General features: G+C 47.2%; 1 protein-coding gene and 1 long non-coding RNA gene across 8 annotated transcripts in view; both read right to left on the bottom strand.

The window, feature by feature from the left end:
- Window positions 1-4,173: 4,173 nt before the first annotated feature.
- Window positions 4,174-6,369, bottom strand: LOC121025180 (uncharacterized). Its single transcript, XR_005787972.1, has 3 exons — window positions 5,041-6,369; window positions 4,851-4,995; window positions 4,174-4,819 (listed from the first exon to the last, which is right to left on the bottom strand). It is a non-coding gene; the product is annotated as an uncharacterized LOC121025180 (long non-coding RNA).
- A 78-nt stretch (window positions 6,370-6,447) lies between these two features.
- MID1 (midline 1) overlaps window positions 6,448-20,515 on the bottom strand; it is a 590,830-nt gene continuing 576,762 nt past the window's right edge. For 6 of the 7 annotated variants that reach the window (XM_040467620.1, XM_040467625.1, XM_040467622.1 and 3 more), the window contains 3 exons: window positions 18,501-18,662; window positions 14,005-14,212; window positions 6,448-8,839 (listed from right to left, as the gene is read on the bottom strand). In XM_040467620.1, the coding sequence (XP_040323554.1) occupies window positions 8,491-8,839; window positions 14,005-14,212; window positions 18,501-18,662 (719 nt within the window). In that variant the 3' untranslated portion in view covers window positions 6,448-8,490. The remainder of the gene's footprint in view (window positions 8,840-14,004; window positions 14,213-18,500; window positions 18,663-20,515) is intronic. The other variant, XM_040467627.1, reaches the window with a different exon arrangement.

Raw genomic sequence — 20,515 nt, 5'->3', positions numbered from 1 at the left:
AATTAGGAGGGAAGGAAAAGGAGAGTGCTTTACTTATTCAGTGAATCGACTCACAGGAAATGTCCTTCATTGGGAAATCTACTTTGTCCGCTGTCGACTTAGCTACTCCGGCTTTCGCTTGATGAGGGCTGGCATGCTCTATCATTTGCCACCCTGTACCTTTGGACCCATCTCCGTCTGTCTTGCTGAAAGTGAGTTTCGCGTGGATTGAACGTTGTGTCGGACGGATTAGCCCGGAGCGGGTCTTGGGTTACTTGGGAAACTTGGCTTTGGGAAACCAAAGCCTTTGGGAAACGTGCCTGTGATGGGTTCCTTTAAAGGGGCTGCGGGGCAACAGGCCTGGGAACGTGGCAACAGAATCTGAAGGAACGAAGGAAACAGAGAAATCGGCCCATATAAAGAAGCAGGGGGGGGTTCAGAGCACGCGCTGCAGGTCAAGTCAGGGGGCCGGCTACTGAGAAGAAATGAGAAAGGAGGCTGGGGCTCTGTGAATCGGTAGCGAAGATTAAGGAGTGCGCTTTTGGGGAAGCTGGGCAGAAATGCCGAGGAGGCAGGGCACCGAGGTCAAAGGGGACCTTCTCTAAGACCGAGGGGGACTGTGTCTTAATGGGCCTCGGAGCCCATTTGATTCACACCTGGATTCTCTCAGAGTGTGGGATGAGCTGAGCGGGCAAGCGAGAAGTGCGTACGTACGTACAACCCCAGACCCACAACACAGGGACAGGAGCCGGGCAGGAGGTGAGAGAGGACACGGAGGGGTGGAGTTACTCGCCCAAATTGAAGGTTTGATTTTTGCTTGATGACAAGGAGTCACTATAAAGAGAGGGTGGAATTTGCTAGATGGTAGATTTCCTAGCTTTTATTTATTTATTTAAAAAAAAAATTTTTTTTTTCAACGTTTATTTATTTTTGGGACAGAGAGAGACAAAGCATGAACGGGGGAGGGACAGAGAGAGAGGGAGACACAGAATCGGAAACAGGCTCCAGGCTCCGAGCCATCAGCCCAGAGCCCGACGCGGGGCTCGAACTCACGGACCGCGAGATCGTGACCTGGCTGAAGTCGGACGCTTAACCGACTGTGCCACCCAGGCGCCCCACCTAGCTTTTATTTTGATAGTAATTTTTATTCTGTAGCATTTGTGGTTTCTGCAAATACGAAGGACATTTTTTTTTTAACACAAGGCTTGTAAAAAGGAGAATAGTGGATGTAGTAGGTTTAAGAGGCAGTTACAAGTAGAACACACGCATGAGGAATAATGATTCTACTCTCTATTTATTGAGCACATACAACACGGCGAACATTGAACTAAGTCAGTCTTGGCCTCAGACTTCGGGAACGCTACCCTCTAGTGGGGGCAAAGGAACAGAAAAAGTAAACAAAACTTACACAAACACCGGCTCAATTTCAAAAGTGTGACAGACACACAGGGAAGCATGGGCTGCTTTACGGATCAAAACTGGGGAAATTTGGCTCAGGCAGGGAGGTCAGGGTAAGACTCTTGGGGAAGTGATAGCTGAGAAGGAGCCTGAAATATTAGTGGTATGGAAGAAGGTGAGGGGAGTAAAGGTCTGTGGCAGACCAGAGCGGGGCTACGGTAGCCACTGTGGCCAGAGTGCAGGGAGTAAGTGGAGAGTGGTCCAAGGTGCGCAGGGACCGTGGCGAATCGTATGGGCACCACGGAAGAGCTTCAGGGAGAGTTTTAAAGTCAACGTATAGGGGTGCGAAGTGGACGTGAGAAAGGCCGAAGGACTATGCGGGGTGAGTGTGACATGACCCGATTTTGAGATCACCTTGGCCGCTCTGTCACCTGGGGGCTGGTGCGGCGTGGATGGCAGGTTAGGTCAGCTGTAGAGTGGGAGATCTGGAGGCTGGGACTTGGAAGTTGTGTGCAGAGAGAAGAGTAGGTCAGTTGAAGAGATACTTAAGAGATAAAATCAACAGGATTTGGTGATGGATGGGACATGGAGGGCGAGGAAGGCTCTAAACACGAACCTGTGGTTTGGGGTTCATGAAACGGGTTGGATGAGGCAAGGTTCGGGGGGAGAGAGCATGAGTGCAGTTTCGGACACGTGGAGTTTGAGGTAGCCGTCAGACATCCAAAGGAGATGACCAAATAGGCAGGCCGACGTAAGGGGCTGAGCTGGGCAGAGAAATCTGACGTAGAGATTTAAATTTGGGAGGCTCCTGCACAAAATGGTGAAGGAGGAGGGGGTGTGGATGGCGTTGCGTAGGGAGGGATTACGAAAGAAGTGGTCAACATCTCAAAAGCTGCCGTATGTCAAGATGAGGCCAAACGTGTATGGTAGAGCGAAGGCACTGAATGCCTGGTGGAGGGCGCGGGGTATAATGAGAGGTGACGACATAGAGGCAGAACGTCTGAACCTCCCTTTGAGAAGCTGGACAAAAAAGGAGGCGAGAGAGGGTAGAAGCTGGAGGGAAGATAAGACTGGGGAAGTTACAAGCTTTATTAACTGAAATATTTTACTGAAATTGAACAGCTTTTAATGACCAGAAGCAAAAATTAAGCTTTGAGAATAAATAGACCGTGCGGAAGCACCAATGTTCATTAAATCATTTTTTTCTGTGTCTCTCCTTAATTGGTAATTGGTTTTCGGCCATGACACATTTGCTTGTTAATTGCTATACTTCCTATTTGATCATGCTTTTGTAATTCTCTCCGGACAACATGGCTGCAAAAGATCCAAAGGGAGACCTGAATTCCTCTCCATAAATCGCCCATGTTGAGGCAGAACAGCTGCAAGAAAGCTTTTCCAGAAGGCCTCAACCCCGTTTTAATTTTGTTCTTGAATGTGCATCCCAGGGAGAATGATACTCAAGAGAGAAGGACTTTGCAAGTTCCACGTCTCTCCCTTTCTATGCTCCTCTTCTAATCACAAGCAACTACCTTCTTCAACATATTGTACGTCTATATATATATACATATATATTGTATATGTATAAATATATATATATATATATTTTTTTTTTTGAGAGAGAGAGCAAGTAGGGGAGGGGCGGAGAGAGAGGGAGACAGAGAGTCCCAAGCAGGCTCTACACTGTCAGCGCAAAGCCCAACACGGGGCTTGAACTCACAAACCGTGAGATCATGACCTGAGCCCAAACCAAGAGTCGGACCCTTAACCGACTGAGCCACCCAGGCGCCCTTGTATTTTTAAAAATAATAATTTACCAAAGAAGGCGATGTGGGCTACTCTCTGGAGTGTATGGCATGCCCTTCAAGTTGACTTTGAAAGGTGATTAATTTCAGCAGTGGTTGTTCAGTTTCAAACGTTCAAATTAGATGTGCTTCAAAACTCTTATTAAAGGGAATATATTTTACACACCTGTCACTTGTGACAAGGGCTGATTCGAGTCAAAATTATGAAAGAGGTAACGCTAATCATTAGACCCGACACACTCTACTCTGTTGAATGAAAGAATCTTCTAATAACCTTTGAGTGGCCCTGTCTTAAGCACTCGGTAACTAATTCTCCACGAGTTCTGTGATTTCAGGATTGATGTAATTCAAACGTGGAAAGGACTTGAGAGCTAAGAGGCCCAGAGCCCTGAGGGGCTGCTGAGCCCTCAGGGAGAGAGAAGATAACGTCCCATGGGCTTCGGGCCACAAGTCCAGTACTATTATCCGTTATAGTCGGGGTTGGCAAATTGCACCATGGGCCAAATGCAGCCCTGTGCTTGTTTTTGTAAAGTTTTATTGGAACCCAGCCTCACCCATTCATTTACGTATCCTCTATGGCTGCTTTCACTCTATAGCTGCAGAGTTAAGAGGTTGCCACAGACATAGGTATGACCTGCGAACCCTAAAAAAACTCACTGACTTTCATAGAAAACGTGTTGAGGGGCGCCTGGGTGGCTCAGTCCGTTAAGCATCCAACTTCGGCTCAGGTCCCGTTTTCACATTTTGTGAGTTGGAGCCCCGTGTCAGGCTCTGCGCTGACAGCTCAGACCCCGGAACCTGCTTCCGATTCTGTGCCTCCCTCTCTCTCTGCCCCTCCCCTGCCCGTGCTCTGTCTCTCTCTCAAAATAAACACTGAAAAAAAAAGGCAAAAGAAAAGGTGCCGCGCCCCAGGTGTCTAGCACTTTCGAATCACTCGAAACAAAAGGACAGCGTGCTGGGCCACACTCTTGACCTTCTCAGCCCCAGTGTTTCAGAAGGGGATCCAGGAGTCAGCATTTCTAAAAAAGAAAAGGCAAGTTTCGTGCTCGGCCGGGTTAAGAATCAATCACCGCGTTACATCATACGGCCTCTGAAGCACTTTACCTCGAAAACACACTTCAGGTCGTAAGCGCATTTTTCACACGGGAGAGGGGACTGGGTAAAGCCTTCCGGGGCTTTGCTTCACAAACTGTGGCCAGGATCAGAATCGCCGGGAAGGCCTGTTAGAACTTACTGCTGCTCCCACTCGCGGAGATGCTGCCGAGGAGGTCAGGGCGTAGGGTTGGAGAATGGGCATCTCTAAGCAGCTCGCAGGTGGCACTGAGGCCGGGGACCCACGACCACTCGGCAGAGCCCGGGCTTCCATCGAAAGGGCTTGCACCTCTAACGGGAGAAGGTCAAGTCCTGGGGCCATGGGATGGGGTTGGGGATAGACTTAAGACTCGACATCAAGCCTTCTTGCGCTGGATCTCCACTCCTGTATGGATCTTATTGTGGTTTTGAAATTTCCTAGGGATTATTTTGAGGCTTGTAAAGGAACTGCATTTTGCACGGAGAGAAGCGGGATGCCGGACGGGAGAGTTTCGGGCAGGAAAAGGAGACACCGTATGTTGCAAAGGAGTTCAAAAAACCAGCAGAAGCTGAGTGTTTGTGGAAACCACGAATGCGAACACACAAAATGATGACAAGGCAACAGAGACAGGCGAGACAGAGGGCCTCGGAACCACAAAAATGATTTTATTTTGAACCAGAAAGCAACAGCAATGGAGAGTACAGTCCACTCTGCCTTTCCAAACTAAGCAGATCGCATCCAGATCTCTGTGACACCAGTCACCGGATTCCCGTTTGCGCAGGCCTGGACCGCCTTCCAGATTCCAGATTTTTATTAACGGTTTCGTAAATAGTGTTTAAACTGAAGGAGCCACGGCAGTGAAGCTTTTGCAGTGAAGCGTCCCCTTTTCTTTTCGAGAGATCAGGCATTGAATGTTTTGCCCGGATCGTTCTTGGCTGTGGGGGGGCTGCGCTGTGCACTGTGGGAAGCTGAGCGACATCCCTGGTCTCTACCCTCCAGATGCCAGCAGCGCCCTCTCCCGAGCTGGGGTAGCCAAAACTGACTCCAGACATTGCCAAATCGCCCCCTTGCTGAGAAGCACTATTTCAAAAACATCCTCCCGCTTCCTGCTTAACATTTCACACAGGTAGACCAGATCATCAACTTCCCAACACCAAAAGCACACGTAGGCGAGCGTACGTGCGTGTGTCTCTTCAGGCACCGCATACGTGCCTGGAGCCGAAGCCGAAGCCGAATCCCACGCTCGCTGGACGGTGCCGGTTCAGTTCCTTGGCAAGTTCAGGGTCAACATCTCAGTACCGTGATGAACCGCCCGTTCGTCATCAGGCCGTTCCCTCTTCTCCAGCTGAAATCATCGTCAATATTTGCAGTCAGTTTTTGAAGTCATTTTTTGTTTTTTTTCAAGCTGGAAAGAAAATCTCCACCCACGCCCGCTCTCCTCTTAATCCGTCTAGATTCCTCCTTGAATGACACGGCCAGCCACGTTTGACACCGGACGCAGGTTTCTTCATTTGTATCCACCAGGAAGAGAGGTACCATGTTCCTGAGTTCCGTTATGAGGACCGGCTACATAACGTTCGAGGCCCAGCGCAAAATGCAAATGCAGGCCCCTTATTCACAAATTATTAAGGATTTCAAGATGGTGACAGCACCTGTTCACACACCCACGACGTCAGACCCGGCGGCCTTGGTCAGCGCCGCATCAATTTGGTTGTATTAATTTATGGATCTCGAAAACAAAATACGGTGACCCCAGTCCACTTAAAGAATTGTACTGCAGCAAATGTTTATAGCATATATTTTTTTAGACTCTCAAAAAAAAAAAAATCCACATGGAAATCTTTTCTACATCATTACAGCAACGAAAGGAAACACTGTGGCCTTTCACCATATACATATTTTCCTGTAAATAGGACAACAGGGAAATAGTAACTGCTACTATCCACAAGGTTTTTAAGTTAGCAAAGAGTGAGACTTCCACAACCAAATTATAACATAATCCCTCTCGTCCTTATAAAAATAGCCAAAACATAAACTAAATGGCTTGCGGTGAAAATTTGAGTAGTAACTTCTTTATGTTGAAAAACATTATATTCACGGAAATATCGTCCTTGTAAAATGCTTTACATTAACATCATAAGGCAAACCGTAGCATCTATTGGCACCTGGCGACCATGATTTGAAAAACTCAGAAGCTGAGTTTTAGACCCTTTTATTTAAAACCTGTTGGTGTACAAAGTGCATTAAAATATCCATTATCCAGCTACCAAAACAGTATGTAAAAATTACAACCCTTTCAGTTTGTCCAGGAAGGCAAATACACATTGTTTTATGTTGTAAAAAAAAACCCAAAAACATCGTTTCCAGAGAATGATTAATTTTTTTCCATCGAGGTGTCCATCTGTTAGATGTGAAATTGTCCTAAGTAGCTATCAAAATATTCATCTGGGTATAAATAATATAGTAAATATATAAACTCTATCTGTTACGAAAAAGGAGAGTGTCTGCCAGTGAAGGGAACAGAAACACCCATGACGTGGCCCACGGGGTCCGGGCTCGCAGTCACATGACGTGATGCTGAAAACAGTGGGTCTGTGGACGGATTTCAGGGAGGCAATTGGTTGATTTGGTTAACAACGAAATCGCTAAGAAGCAATGCTTAAATTCATCAGTCTGTTCAGTCAAAATGGCCAACCCAGTAGTTCAGATCAATACATTAGCAAATGAAATGACTTACAGGTATCATGCCCTTCGTCAAGATAGAACCAATGCCAGATTCCTGGTCCGGGTCCAAGGACTGCTTAAGAAAGCCTTACTTCATGGACCATTCCATCTTACCGGATCAGCATGCCCAGAATCCCACCTGACAGCTTATTAGCTGGTTCTATTAGCAGGTTCCAGCGCGGCAATAGTTTGATTTTTTTTTGCGTGTTTTTCGTTTTTTGTTTTTTTGTTTTGTTTTGTTTTTTGTTTCACAACTCTATCGTAAACTATACTAGAACACAGAGGGTCCTCTACATCTTTCAAGATGTGTTTAATAAAAGTCTTTTTATAACTTTCGAGGCACGTGTACCAGTAAATAGTACTTTACGCAACGTCCCTTGTCATTACCAACTCATAAATATTAAGTGTTTTTCGGGTGAGTTATATTTGGACGTGGTAGAGACAGGGCCATGTGTTGATGTCCTGGAGAGCAAAGCCAATCCAAAGTGGTGCTGCCATTTGTAACAGAAAATGTTTATTCCCTCAGCCCCAGCAAGCGAAGAAAAATGATTCGGGGGAGAGGGAGATAGGACAGCTATTAAATGTAGTAAAGCAATGTCACAGGCCTAAAGACACTACTAAAAGGAAGAACGAAATAGACTTATGTCATGAAACCGAACCCTACTTCTGATCAAAGACAAATCAGCCTCAGACGTTTTGAAAAATCAGTAGGATTCAAAGAGACTATTCTCAATTGCAATCTCAATTCTTAATGTTCTCCCAGAATCCTGAATCCTGGGAAAGGTAAGGTCACACATGGCCAAAGGCTTCACAACCTTTCTTTCCAACATTACCCCACCAGCCATTGGAGGGTGATTAAAGACTGGGCCATGGTGGAGTCCAAGCTCCAGAGTCAATTCATTCAATTCTCTCTTTTGCTCTCCGTTCCGGTTGAGCCAGTAAGTTTTTGCCATCACAGTTAAAACACTTCGAAATAAACCACAGTAAGAAAGCCCGTTTACTGCCCTACTAGGTTCAAAGCTATGTTTTATTTTTAAGATACTTGCATATTCTATTATGCACTGTCAGGGCGACAGGACCTACAAGGGGATCGGTATGAGATATGAGGATGTGAGAAGGTGGATAAGCACACAAAACTACAAGAGTTTTTCCTCCAGCCCACAGAGCGTGACGAGACGAAGGCTGTTGTGAAGAGCCCGTACGCTTCTGGGCCTCTTAATGTGCAAAACCAAATACTTTCTAAGAGTTGGAATTCCGGTTATGTTTCTTTTATAAATAATCTATAATTTTTCCTGTAGATACAAAAAAAAATTGAAGAAATTATTAAAGCGTGTACTTAATACAAAAGACAGCAAAGGGGGAGAATCGCCTACTTTGAGTCCTATCCTAGCCGATTTCTGGACACTTTTTGGCGAGATTTAATCACACTCTGGAAGCCTGTGCTTTCTCGGTCCCTGAAATGGTGGCCACGGCCTTTTTTAATCCCCCAGCAATCAGCTCCACATGGCCCAGTGCTCACGGCAGCTGCTCTGTGCAGTCCAGATGGTCTGGGATCGGAAGGCCAGTTATAATGGTCAAACACTTGTTCCACAGCGTGAAGGTGGGGCACACAGGCTGCGAGAATGTGATGTCGAAGGTGTAGAGGTGGATGGAGTTCAAAGCATCGTAGAAAGCGATGGAACCATTATCATAGTCCAGCAGGATGCCGACGCGCCGGAGATGGGGGGCTGGCTCGATGGGGGTTTCCTTGCTGTTGTGTCTCACCACCCAGTTATTGTGACAGCGACACAGCGCCCAGGAAGCAGAGTTCTTGCCGATCCACTCGTGCTTTGGGGCCGATTTGTAAGCAAGGCCGATGGCATACCTGCACAAACAAAATGGTGACAGCGAGAACGGTGAGGCGTGGGGCACAGGTGCGCTGGATCCCTTCTACGGTTTTCCGGGGTCACGACAACCGGATTCATTCTTCAGCGAAAGCTTGGCAAGGACCCTGACACGGGTGTTCCTCATCTCCTTCCCTCCCACACATACAGTGGGTGGAAATGGGCTGCTATATTTACTCATATTCCTGTTTTTAGTTCCGACATTACATGAGAATTTGAACTTTGTGTTTTGCTGCCTTTCTATCTTTCTTTCCTTCCTTCCCTTCCCTTCCCTTTCCTTCCTTCCTTCCTTCCTTCCTTCCTTCCTTCCTTCCTTCCTTCCCTTTTTTCCTTCTTTCTTTCCACTCATCAAGACCCACACAGTGAATTCTCTAGACCAGCGCTGTCCAATAGAACTTTCTGCAATGAGCGAAAGGTTCTGCTCTGTTCCGTATGGTAGCCACGAGCCACATGTGGCTATTGGGCACTTGAACTGTGGCTGCTGAGACCGGGGAACCAAACTTTAAATTTAGTTAGTTTTAATGAAGTTAAATTATGCACATAACTGTATGTGGCTCAGGGCTACCATACTGGACGGCACAACCCTAGATTTCTCCTTTTGACCTACTCTGAATTTTTCAACCGGCACCGTGTCTGTCATTTGCCATGACTTCAAGCACACTTTGCAAAAGGCAAGTGTGGAGAGTGATTTTCATTTGCAGGGAAAGTTCCTCGTCCTCTCCTAGCCATTTTCCTCATCTATTCACACAGGGTCAATGACAGCGTCTATCTCGGATGGTTATTTTGAGGAGTTAAGGAAAGAACGCATGTAAAATCCTGGGCACGAGGCCTGGCAAGGAATCTTCAGTAACTGCTGTTTTATTCTTTTTGCCCAATAACACATTACTAATAAGCATCAGAATCAGTACTTGAACCTCAGATGACTCAAAAGGCCCCAAACTTAAACAACACTCTCCCATACCTTCCCTCACCAGAAATTATGTGATTCATCATTGCCAAGAGCCCTTCTAATTAATTTCCTACTACATTTAAAACAATTCTGAATGTCTTTGAGAGACAGATACCCTGGTTATTCTAAACATACTCGTGGGGCGCCTGGGTGGCTCAGTTGGCTAAGCATCCGACTCTTGATTTCAGCTTGGGTCATGATCTCACGGTTTGTGAGTTTGAGCCCCGAGTCGGGCTCTTGGCTGACAGTGTGGAACCTGCTTGGGATTCTCTCTCCCCTCTCCCTTCCCCCTCTTGCGTGCTCACTCTCTCTCAAAATAAAGCTTACAAATAAATAAATGTACTCTCAACCGCTCAAAAGAAGTTGAGAATTCTTTCTACAATGGTCTAAGCTCCCTAATCTCTTTTTACCCTGCTGAGGTATGCCTCCATTAACATTTGCAATATTTCAGACATTAAGATAAGCAAAACTCATCACTCTTAAGAAAGAATAAATGATTCAGAGCCCAACTTTTAATATGTTGTAGCAGAAGCCAGCCTAAGTGGATATTGACATATGGTACCTTACCCAGGGCAGACAGAAAAAAACTTCATTGGTCTTTGATAAAACGACATTCTTTTAAAAATCACATGTTGGATTTCAAATACAATCACTTTAAGAGTGGTGTGTTAAAAAGCAATGAATGTAACATGCTATCACTGAATTAAAAAAGAGGATGGAATTGAAAATCAGTAAAGGCCAGTGTAGCAGCCTGTCTGCCATCACCTTGGCCTCCTCTCTTCCTTCTTGCCAATCCTGTTCTGCATCTCAGGGTGAATCCGGGGACTGTATCTCCCAGAATCCCTTTTCAAGTGGGAGTCTGGGTCGCGTCCTGCCACCGTGATGGCTTTGCAGAAGAGCTGGAAGTTCTAAGAGGTGGGGAAATGCCCTTTTCCAGACAACAGACAGCAGAGGTGAGGTTTGCGGGGGCTTCCGGCAAACTCCAGAACTTACCAGGGGGGGTTCTGGTAAGCCGCTGGCTCCCCTCCTCCGTGGGGCTCCTCGACCGACTTTTGTTTTTCTACTGAACCCTACCTACCTGAGGCACGCTGGAAAGGTTTTTGTTTTGTTTTTGAGTATTTTCCCCAGAGACCTTCTCTATGCCCCAGCAGACGCCGTTTCTGTTTTTCAGATAACCCAGAACCTGCGTTTGCATCACAAAATAGCCATGTCTGTATTGCTTCCTTCTTGTCGCCGGTCACCACCTTCATGTTTTATTAAAGAACTCTGCCGTTTATTTCCCAGCTGAGCCTTAACTGGACCCGCCGTGAAGTAGCCGCGGCAGGTATGACGGACTTCATTTAGCAAATGGGAAAACACGGAGGTTAAAATTAGGAGCAGAATCCAGAATCTCGCCCCTTCCCCCTCGACTTCTGGCCCAGTAATCCATGTACGAACCCATGTTTAGTTAAGACCATTTCATAAAACACCAAGTGCACATTAACAGCATTAGGGAGTGAGAAAATAACTCTGTGTATAGTCCATTAAGCAAAGGAAAATATCATTATATGATCATTAATCTGTAAAACTATGTACGTATTTCCATCGAGCTTGAAAGGTGCAGGCAGAAGGTAATGTTCCATTAAGTTACGCAGTGAGACTTGGAGAATTCAGAAAGTATAAAAATTACGTTTCTCAGAGCGATGTTAACATGCCTCATTGCAGGGATCATAACATACATGTTAATTGAAAGTCAGGACTGTATTTCACGAGAAAATATACGTGTTGGTTGTTAGCTGGTGCAAATCAAGGCGTCACAAGCGTTTGATCATACGGGTCACCCCTTCCTCTCTAACACCTCCCAGGAAATGTTAAACTACTTTCTACATGAGAATTTTTTCTGAAATTGACACAATCCAGTTTGTAATGATCCAAAGTGCGGCAATTAATTTTAGAATTTTCCCCCCCTCATGAGTTGGTTTTGACATCTGGAGGGTGTTTTCAAGGTAATACCGATCTGTGTTTATATAACTGAAGAGGTCTGGTGGAATTTCCCGCACCATTCGTCAATGGGAATGAGATCATAATGATCGGGTATCATTTATCATAAATAATTATTAATGGGGTTGTAATTATTTAGACACTGGATTCTGTCCCAGGTTAATACAGCACGTTAATTAACTAGAAATGTTTGCTCCTTTGCACCTGCAAAAATTCATTGTATTTTCCTTTGGGCTTTTATCTTGCCCCACTGCAGCTATAAATGCCAATCTGGCCCAGAGCCGAATAGGGAGGTTGCGGGGGAAGGGGATTTGTCCTCTATCCTCTGGCAGGATGTTGGAACAGGAAAATGTTCTGGGCAAAGAGAATCGTGGGGAATCACAACGGAAGAAAACCTATTTGCTTGGCCAATATAGGTACCATTTTGGGGAGAAAGGAGACACCCAAGCTTATGATTTCACTTTTTAGATTTCTGTCGACTTGTACGAACACTGCAAGGGACTTCGGACACAATGTGTCTTAGCATCCTTATCTCAAAAATAGCACCGTTACAATAGTCATCATTGCAGGTTATGCCCATTTGAGGTGTGTCTTTTTAAAGCAAGGTTGAAGCTCTCACTCGTCAAGCATACCATTGTAAGCCCTAGCGTAATTATAACGTTTCAAAAACACAAGCACGGTGGTTAAGAGCAGAAAGAGATCAGCAACCTACAACCCATGGGCCAAATCTGGCTCTCTGCTTGTTTTTAGAAATGAAGTTTTATTTGTGCCCTGCCACACCCATTCGTGGACATATGGTCCGTGGCTGTTTTCCCGCTACAACAGGAGAGTTGAGTTGTTGGGATAAAAATCATCTGGCCTGCCAAACCAGCAACACTGGCTCTTTAGCCCTTTACAGAAAAGCTTGTGAACCCTTGGCTAAGCGCTTGTACCCTGCAGACTTCCTAACCCTACCACCTCTGAGCTCTGTGACCTTGAGCCAATGGGCACGTGCCTCAGCCACCTCATCTGTAAAGTAGGAATAGCAGCACCTGCCTTTGTGGGGCTGTTAGGATGAACGGATGAGTTAACATCCGTAGAATGCTCAGACCAGCGCCTGGCACATATGCCAAATAAAAATAAAACAGCTGCCTTTTTGGGCAGTAGCGAACAGGTGTTTGTGAGACGGCCAGCCAGAGTAAGGGGGGGGGGGCAGTCTGTGGCTGTGGAATAGACAAGGTCAGCTTTGTGAGATGAACTAGGCAAGGTTAACCAATTCCAGCGTGGACACCGCACCCTGACTGGATCTAACGGACCTTTCGAAGGGATTTCCAGCCTATGATCACTACTTCACCCTCTCGGCTCCTGGCTATTTACAGTAATCGGCCCAGTCCAGAATCACCAAACATACAGGGCAACGGCAATTAGTTTTCTTTAAAGGTCAAAGAGTAGTGTTTTAGAGTAGGAATCAGCTAACGTTTCCGGAAAAGGGCCGCCGAGTTCGTATTTTCGGCTTTGTGGACCACAGGGTTCCATCTCAACTGCTCGACTCTGCTGTGTGGCTCAAAGGCAGCCACAGACAATGTGGAAAAGAATGGGCACGGATGTGTTCCCATTAGACTTTATTTACAAAAACAGGCACGGGGCCCCGGGGCTCTAGTCGGCTGACTCGCATGGGACAGGACTCGATCACCTTAGCTGCAATTCTCGGAGTAAATTAAAAAAAAAAAAATGTCCTTCCTGGCTGAATGTTAGATCAGATGACTGCTTTGCGGATACTCACCGCCTCCTCTCACCTCCATGGGAGGAATATACTTCCCTAGACCACTGGCTTTGGGTGTGGCTCTGAGACTGGCTTTGGCCAATCAGAAGTCAGCAGACGGTGACGTAAGCAGAGGCTCCTTGAGAAAGACATGGCCCTCGAGTCCAAAGAGGATGAATAGACACAAAGAATGGACCTAGATCCAACCTGCAGCTTAAAGCAAAGCCCGGCTGAGATTGGTCTTGACAGCTAACCCATGGATGTGGGTGGTTGGTGAGAGATAACAAACGATCATTTTGAAGCCACTGAGTTTCGGGGCGCTGGTTATGCAGCATTACCATAGCAACAACGGACTAAAAAGGCTTTTCTACCTATTATTCTTCAAGATGGGCTCTGGTATGGATGAATGCTCCGACACAGCACAGCCTAAGACGTGCCTTTTGTATAACGGGAGGACGATAGATAGAATTGCCTACCATGTGCTTCCACTTATGACCACCTCCCAGTAATGCCGACCGCTATCAATGAACACGTTTCCAGCGACACCATAGCTCCCTTGGCTGGTGAAGCGTTCAGGCGTGTGACTCTTTTTGGATGATGACTCATCACGTTCTACTGTCAAGTTATCGTGGGACACCTTCAGCTTCCGATGTGCAGATTTGGGGTCCAGTTTAAATGGTTGGCCTGGGAACGAGTTTGCGAAACACAAAGAGGAAGAAGAAAAGGACTGTTTATTTTGACACGACCAAGAATGTCTTTTCAGAATCAGATTTATTTTTTTTTAAACGTTTATTTATTTTTGAGACAGAGAGAGACAGAGCATGAACGGGGGAGGGTCAGAGAGAGAGAGAGAGGGAGACACAGAATCTGAAACAGGCTCCAGGCTCTGAGTCATCAGCACAGAGCCCGATGCGGGGCTCGAACTCACGGACCGCGAGATCATGACCTGAGCCGAAGTCAGACGCTCAACCGACTGAGCCACCCAGGCACCCCTTTCAGAATCAGATTTAAAAAGCACAGTAATATAGTGGAGATGAACACGTCCCTGCCTTCGTGGACTCCCTGTCCGTCAGTTCCGAGACAGGGATCCAGAGCTGTTACACCTAAGGACTCAACACTACCATGGGCAGGGCTCAACCACAGCTATCTTCAGGGGTCCCAGATGGCCCCAAGCAGCACAGGTACATACTGGCCAGTGTCCCAAAAGGAAGGAGAAAGTGAAGACTTCATTTTCAACCATTCCTATATTCAGTCCAGCTTAAAATGTGGCTCATGCTCAGCAGACTTCAGACAAGAAACCAAAGAAATCAAGATTGCAGATTTTGGCAGATCGAATATTCTATAGGCTTTACGTTATTCTGAAATTGTTGAAAATTAACCATTGTTCCCGTGAGCTCAGAATGGCTATAGAGATCTGTATTTCGGGGGCGCCTGGGTGGCTCAGTTGGTTAAGCATCCGACTTCGGCTCAGGTCATGATCTCAGTTTGTGAGATCGAGCCCCGCGTCGGGCTCTGTGTTGACAGCTCGGAGCCTGGAGCCTGCTTCGGATTCTGTGTCTCCTCTCTCTGTCTTCTCCCCTGCTTGTGCTCTCTCTCTCTCTCAAAAGTAAATAAATAAACCTTAACAAGAAAAAAATGTGTATTTTTCAGCCCACAAGGTCAGGGAAAAAAATGTGATCATAACACCTGGGTTTTCTACTCCTGAGTTGTGTGTGTGTGTGTATACATAATCAAATAAATATGAAATAAAAAATATACATTAAATAAGGCCCTCCCTACCTCTCTATTTCATTATTCACATTTGTGTTTTGGAGACTGAACCACTAGAAAATCTTGGCAGTCCCACCTGAACATCTTGTCATAGCCGTTGTTACTCCTTGGGATTTAACACTGCTTTGGAGGACCGCCTGCCATCCAACACTACATAGGGTACAAGCTTCCAAAGGTGGGAAGCGAGTTACGAGAGGACGCAAATACCATGATGCCCAAACTCCACAGCCACTGGTGCAGTTGGTAGGCCCGCTGGGAGACAGCCAGTGGAAAAGTTTGGGAAGTTGGCTGTGGCAATACATGATGCCGCTGAGAAACTGACACCGAGAGCCTGGGGGAAGGCGTGTTACGTCACGTGCGGGGAGGCCAGAGGATTTCCAGTCGCCACTCGGACACGAACATGATGCCGACACCCCTAAAATCCTTTTAGGTCAGGGCCAGCACATCTTTCTGGTAAGAGGCCGGATAGGTATTTTTAGCTCGGCTGGCCATGTGGTCTCTTCTGTGGCCGCTTAACAATGCTATTGCGGCACGAAAGCAGCCATAGACAAGAGGTAAAAGGACAGGCGTGGGTCGTGTGCCAATAAAACTTTATTTATAAAAACAGACAGCTTGGGGCGCCTGGGTGGCGCAGTCGGTTAAGCGTCCGACTTCAGCCAGGTCACGATCTCGCGGTCCGTGGCTTCGAGCCCCGCGTCGGGCTCTGGGCTGATGGCTCGGAGCCTGGAGCCCGTTTCCGATTCTGTGTCTCCCTCTCTCTCTGCCCCTCCCCCGTTCATGCTCTGTCTCTCTCTGTCCCAAAAATGAATAAAAAAACGTTGAAAAAAAATTAAAAAATAAAAATAAAAAAATAAAAAAATAAAAACAGACAGCCAAATTTGGCTGTAGTCTGGGCTGCAGTGTGCTGACCCGATTTAGATTTCTGTCCACATCACAGAAAAGGTTAAAGGGAGAGCTGAGAAGATCTTCAAGTGTTGATCAGGGCACGGACATTCTCAGAGGCTGTGAGACCTATTGGATTACCTGTGTCATTTACATTTCAGCTCGTCCTGTGAAATAAATATGCCCCCAGGAGTGATCACATCAGCAACTATTAGGGCTAAAGTATGAACTAAGGCAAGAAGAGCATGAAGATAGTTTTGCTTCAAATATTTCAACTTTTAAAGGTGGAAGACGGAATGTATGCAAAAATTCTCGCCAATGTGTTCTGGTTGCCCTTCTTCCAGTGAGAAATATCAGAATGTTATAGCCATCAGAGAGACTGGCCTCATGGGGCGCCTGGGTGGCTCAGTGGGTTAAGCGTCCGACTTCAGCTCAGGTCACGATCCCGCGGTTCACAAGCTCGAGCCCCGCATCGGGCTCTGTGCCGACAGCTCGGAACCTGGAGCCTGCTTCGGATTCTGTGTCTCCCTCTGTCTCTGCCCCTCCCCCTCCCTCTAAAAAATAAATAAACATTAAAAAAAAAAAAAGAAAGATTGGCCTCATAATGGTGAGACGCGTCCTGTCTCGTCTCAGCTCACACCCTCACCTACACATGCACGGAGCGGGATCACGCCAGCGGAGGTCAGGCCCAACCCCTGCCCCCTCAGTGCGCAAATTCCACCTGTGCCTCAGCTGTGTTTCTCACACAAACCCTCGCCTGCTCTGTCCAAGTCAGAGGCTTCTGCTTTCATGAGGACACATCAGTGCAAGGAACAAATTAATCACTTACTTTACTGAAGAATTCAATTCACTGTAATATTTGCACACATAGGAGTTTGGCAAACCACAGCCTGCAGGCCAAATCCAGCACACTGCCTGTGTCTGTCAATAAAGTTTTATTGAAACATAGCCACGCCCATTCATTTATGTGTAATCTGTGGCTGCTTTTGCACTACAACGGCAGAGCTGGATATGAGCGGATGGTGACGGAGACCATCTGACCTGCGCAGCCCCAGATATTTACTATTTGGCACGTTGTAGAAAAAGTCTGCCAACTCCTCGCGTATACTTGATAACATCTGTTCAATGACTGCATGTCTAGAAATAGAAGATGACATTATCTATAGTCTACATGAAATGAATCCATTATCTTTAACATTTAATATTTGAATCTGATGGAGCACAAACAGGATGTCTCCAAGATACAGAATTAACCTCGGTGTATGTATTTACTCATTTTTTCCCCCTAATTAATCTCTAAAAACATCTCCTCCTTTACCAGCGGAAACACTGAGAGGAGAAAGGAGCCCAGTGTTTAAGAGCATGTGTCTTAAACACCTATGTCTGGAGGAAAACAGACGTATTTGACCACTGAAATCAAGGCCTTGGGTTAAGTGAGGGTTCCTCTTGAAAAGCAGTTAACTATTCCGTTGACCAGCTGAGAACCTTATAACACGGTGCCGGACCGACACGCTCCAATTTGCTTTCTCTCGGGAGGTCCCGGGCAAAGAAACTCCGTGTTACGGAACATATTTCTAGATCAAAAATAGTCAAGAGAAAAGAGAGGATAAAACAAAACACATGTGGGCAGAGACAGAGAGGGAGACGACGGTGTTACCAGACACATGTATCGGCCAGATCTCTCTTTGTTGTGTCCTGTGTGGTGTGGGATGTTTCGCATCGGCCCCGGCCTCTAACGACTAGATATCAGTAGCATCCGCCTCAGTTGTAACAACCCAAAATGTCTCCGGACATTGTTCAATATCCCTGGGGTGGGCAGAATCGCGTCTAAGAATCACAGACCTAGCTAGACAGATTCTGTTCATGTGCTCTTCGGCTATGGAAAGCGATACTACAGGGGCGCCTGGGCGGCTCAGTCGGTTGAGCGTCCGGCTTCGGCTCAGATCATGAGTTCACAGTTCGTGGGTTCGAGCCCCGCGTCCGGCTCTGTGCGGACAGCTCGGAGCCTGGAGCCCGCTTCGGATTCTGTGTCTCCCCCTCTCTCCGCCCGACCCCCACTTGCGCTCTGTCTCTGTCTCTGTCAAACATAAATAAACATTAAAACAAAAGTTTTTTTTTTTTTTTTTTTTTTTTAAAAATGAGCAGTCTGAAGAGCAGAGAGGTGGATGGACTCACAGCCCTTAAGGGTCAAGTCAGTTTTGGAACCCGTTAGCTCTTGACTTGCTTCTTGAGGCCGTCGGCGATGCCCGAGGCAGAGAAAAGGAACAGAAAGGGGGGACCGAGGCAGCTGAGAGGAGAGCAGGAGGGAGGCGACACTTACTGTTTGTCTTCAACTTCCCAGGCTCGCTGCTGCGGCTGCCCGCCTGGTTGATGGCCTTGACGATGAAGATGTACTTGGTGCCGCTCTGCAGACCGTGAACGGTGTAGTGGTTCTGCTTGATGTTGGGCACGATCATCCAGCTGTCGGCAGAGTTACACAGACCTGCAAAACCGAGCAGAACACGGTGCGGTGCTTTGGCTCAAGCGTGGGGCGACGTCTGCGCGACTCTGAGTCTGTGTAATTGGGGGTTACGTGAACCACAAGTGGGGTGCTTGGCCACTTCTGAGAGAGACCCCTAGTATGTTCCAGTGCTCAGTCTCCTGCCTACGGTAGGTGATCAACCTGTATTTGTTATTATATATTCCTATCATGTGCTCTAAATGGAAAAACCAATTACAACTATTATCTTGCGGGGCGCCTGGGTGGCTCAGGTGGTTGAGCGTCTGACTCTCGGTTTCGGCTCAGGTCATGATCTCACGGCTTCGTGGGTTCGAGCCCCTCATCGGGCTCTGTGCTGGTGGTGTGGAGCCTGCTTGGAATTCTCTCTCTCTCTCTCTCTCTCTCTGTCTCTCTCTCTTGCTCTCTCACTCTGCCCTTTCCCCACTCATGCTGTGTCTGTCTCTCTCAAAATAAATAGACCTTAAAAAAGTATTGGGGCGCCTGGGTGGCGCAGTCGGTTAAGCGTCCGACTTCAGCCAGGTCACGATCTCGCGGTCCGTGAGTTCGAGCCCCGCGTCAGGCTCTGGGCTGACGGCTCAGAGCCTGGAGCCTGTTTCCGATTCTGTGTCTCCCTCTCTCTCTGCCCCTCCCCCATTCATGCTCTCTCTCTGTCCCAAAAAATAAATAAACGTTGAAAAAAAAATTAAAAAAAAAAGTATTAAAAATTATTATAACATAGGGGCGCCTGGGTGGCTCAGTCGGTTAAGCGTCCGACTTCAGCTCAGGTCACGATCTCGCGGTCCGTGGGTTCGAGCCCCGCGTCGGGCTCTGGGCTGACGGCTCAATTAAAAAAAATAAAAATAAAAAAAATTATTATAACACAAATTACGTTCGGTGTAAAGAGCAGCAAAGGCACTTCTGTCTGGTGTCTTGTGCACGTGTGTGTGTGCGACGTGTTGTTAGGGGCCGTGGTGATGTAAAGAAAGCGGCGGGTTCCCGCTGGGTCCGTTCTCTGCACCCTCACCCCACACTCTCGTTACGGTAACCCTTAAAATTTGCACCTCGTCAATCGTGAGACTCAGGAAAGTGAGAAGAGACCTGAATCACGGATAAGAAGCTGACCGTGCTAACGTACACGTAGTAGATGGCATTTTTGCCTCTAATTCCTCACCCTGGCCCGCATCCAGGCCTAAGTGGCTTCACACTGGCTCGCTCCCCAGATGGGATATACCGCCCTACGACACGGCCTTCGATTCGGCCGTGTGATTGGCTGCAAGGGCAGGCATTACAGGGCCTTGAGACTTTGTGTTGAGACCTTGTGCCTCTGCCTTTGCCACGGGGAGAACATTCCCCAGATAGCCTGCTCATCGCAGCAGGAGGAGAGATCTAGGTCACAGCTCTACAGGCAGCCGGTGCCTGAGGGAGGCCAGCAGGGCCTGGCCCAGCTGCTGACAGGGGAGCTAGGAAAATGATCATCGGGGCTGTTTGCGTTGCAGACTTAGTGTGGCCGTAATGAATCAAGTCAGGAGCCTACGAGGGTTCCCTACGAGAACCCCGAAGCAGGCAGCTGAGGGCCCAGTGTGGCTCTTAGAAGCGCAGGAACGGGGAGTTTTGACCAGCCGCATTCCCTGGCACGGCTGGTTTCAGAGTAGAGTTCCGGCTGCATTCTGCAGGATGTGGGTTGGGGGGCAGGCTGAGGATTTATGATGCTTGGAAGAACATGGAGGGAAAAGGAAGCCTGTTTTGTTTTGCAGCTGGCTGATGCTGAAAACATCTCTTTGGTATTGGGCCCAACTCTCCTCTCTCCACCCATCAATCTCCATCCACTCTGAGAGAACATTTTCCCAGCACCCCCC

This window comes from Herpailurus yagouaroundi, unplaced genomic scaffold, assembly GCF_014898765.1.
Source record: "Herpailurus yagouaroundi ecotype Mexico unplaced genomic scaffold, PumYag 67525, whole genome shotgun sequence".
NCBI lineage: Eukaryota > Metazoa > Chordata > Mammalia > Carnivora > Felidae > Herpailurus > Herpailurus yagouaroundi.
This window is presented reverse-complemented; position numbering and strand designations above follow the sequence as displayed.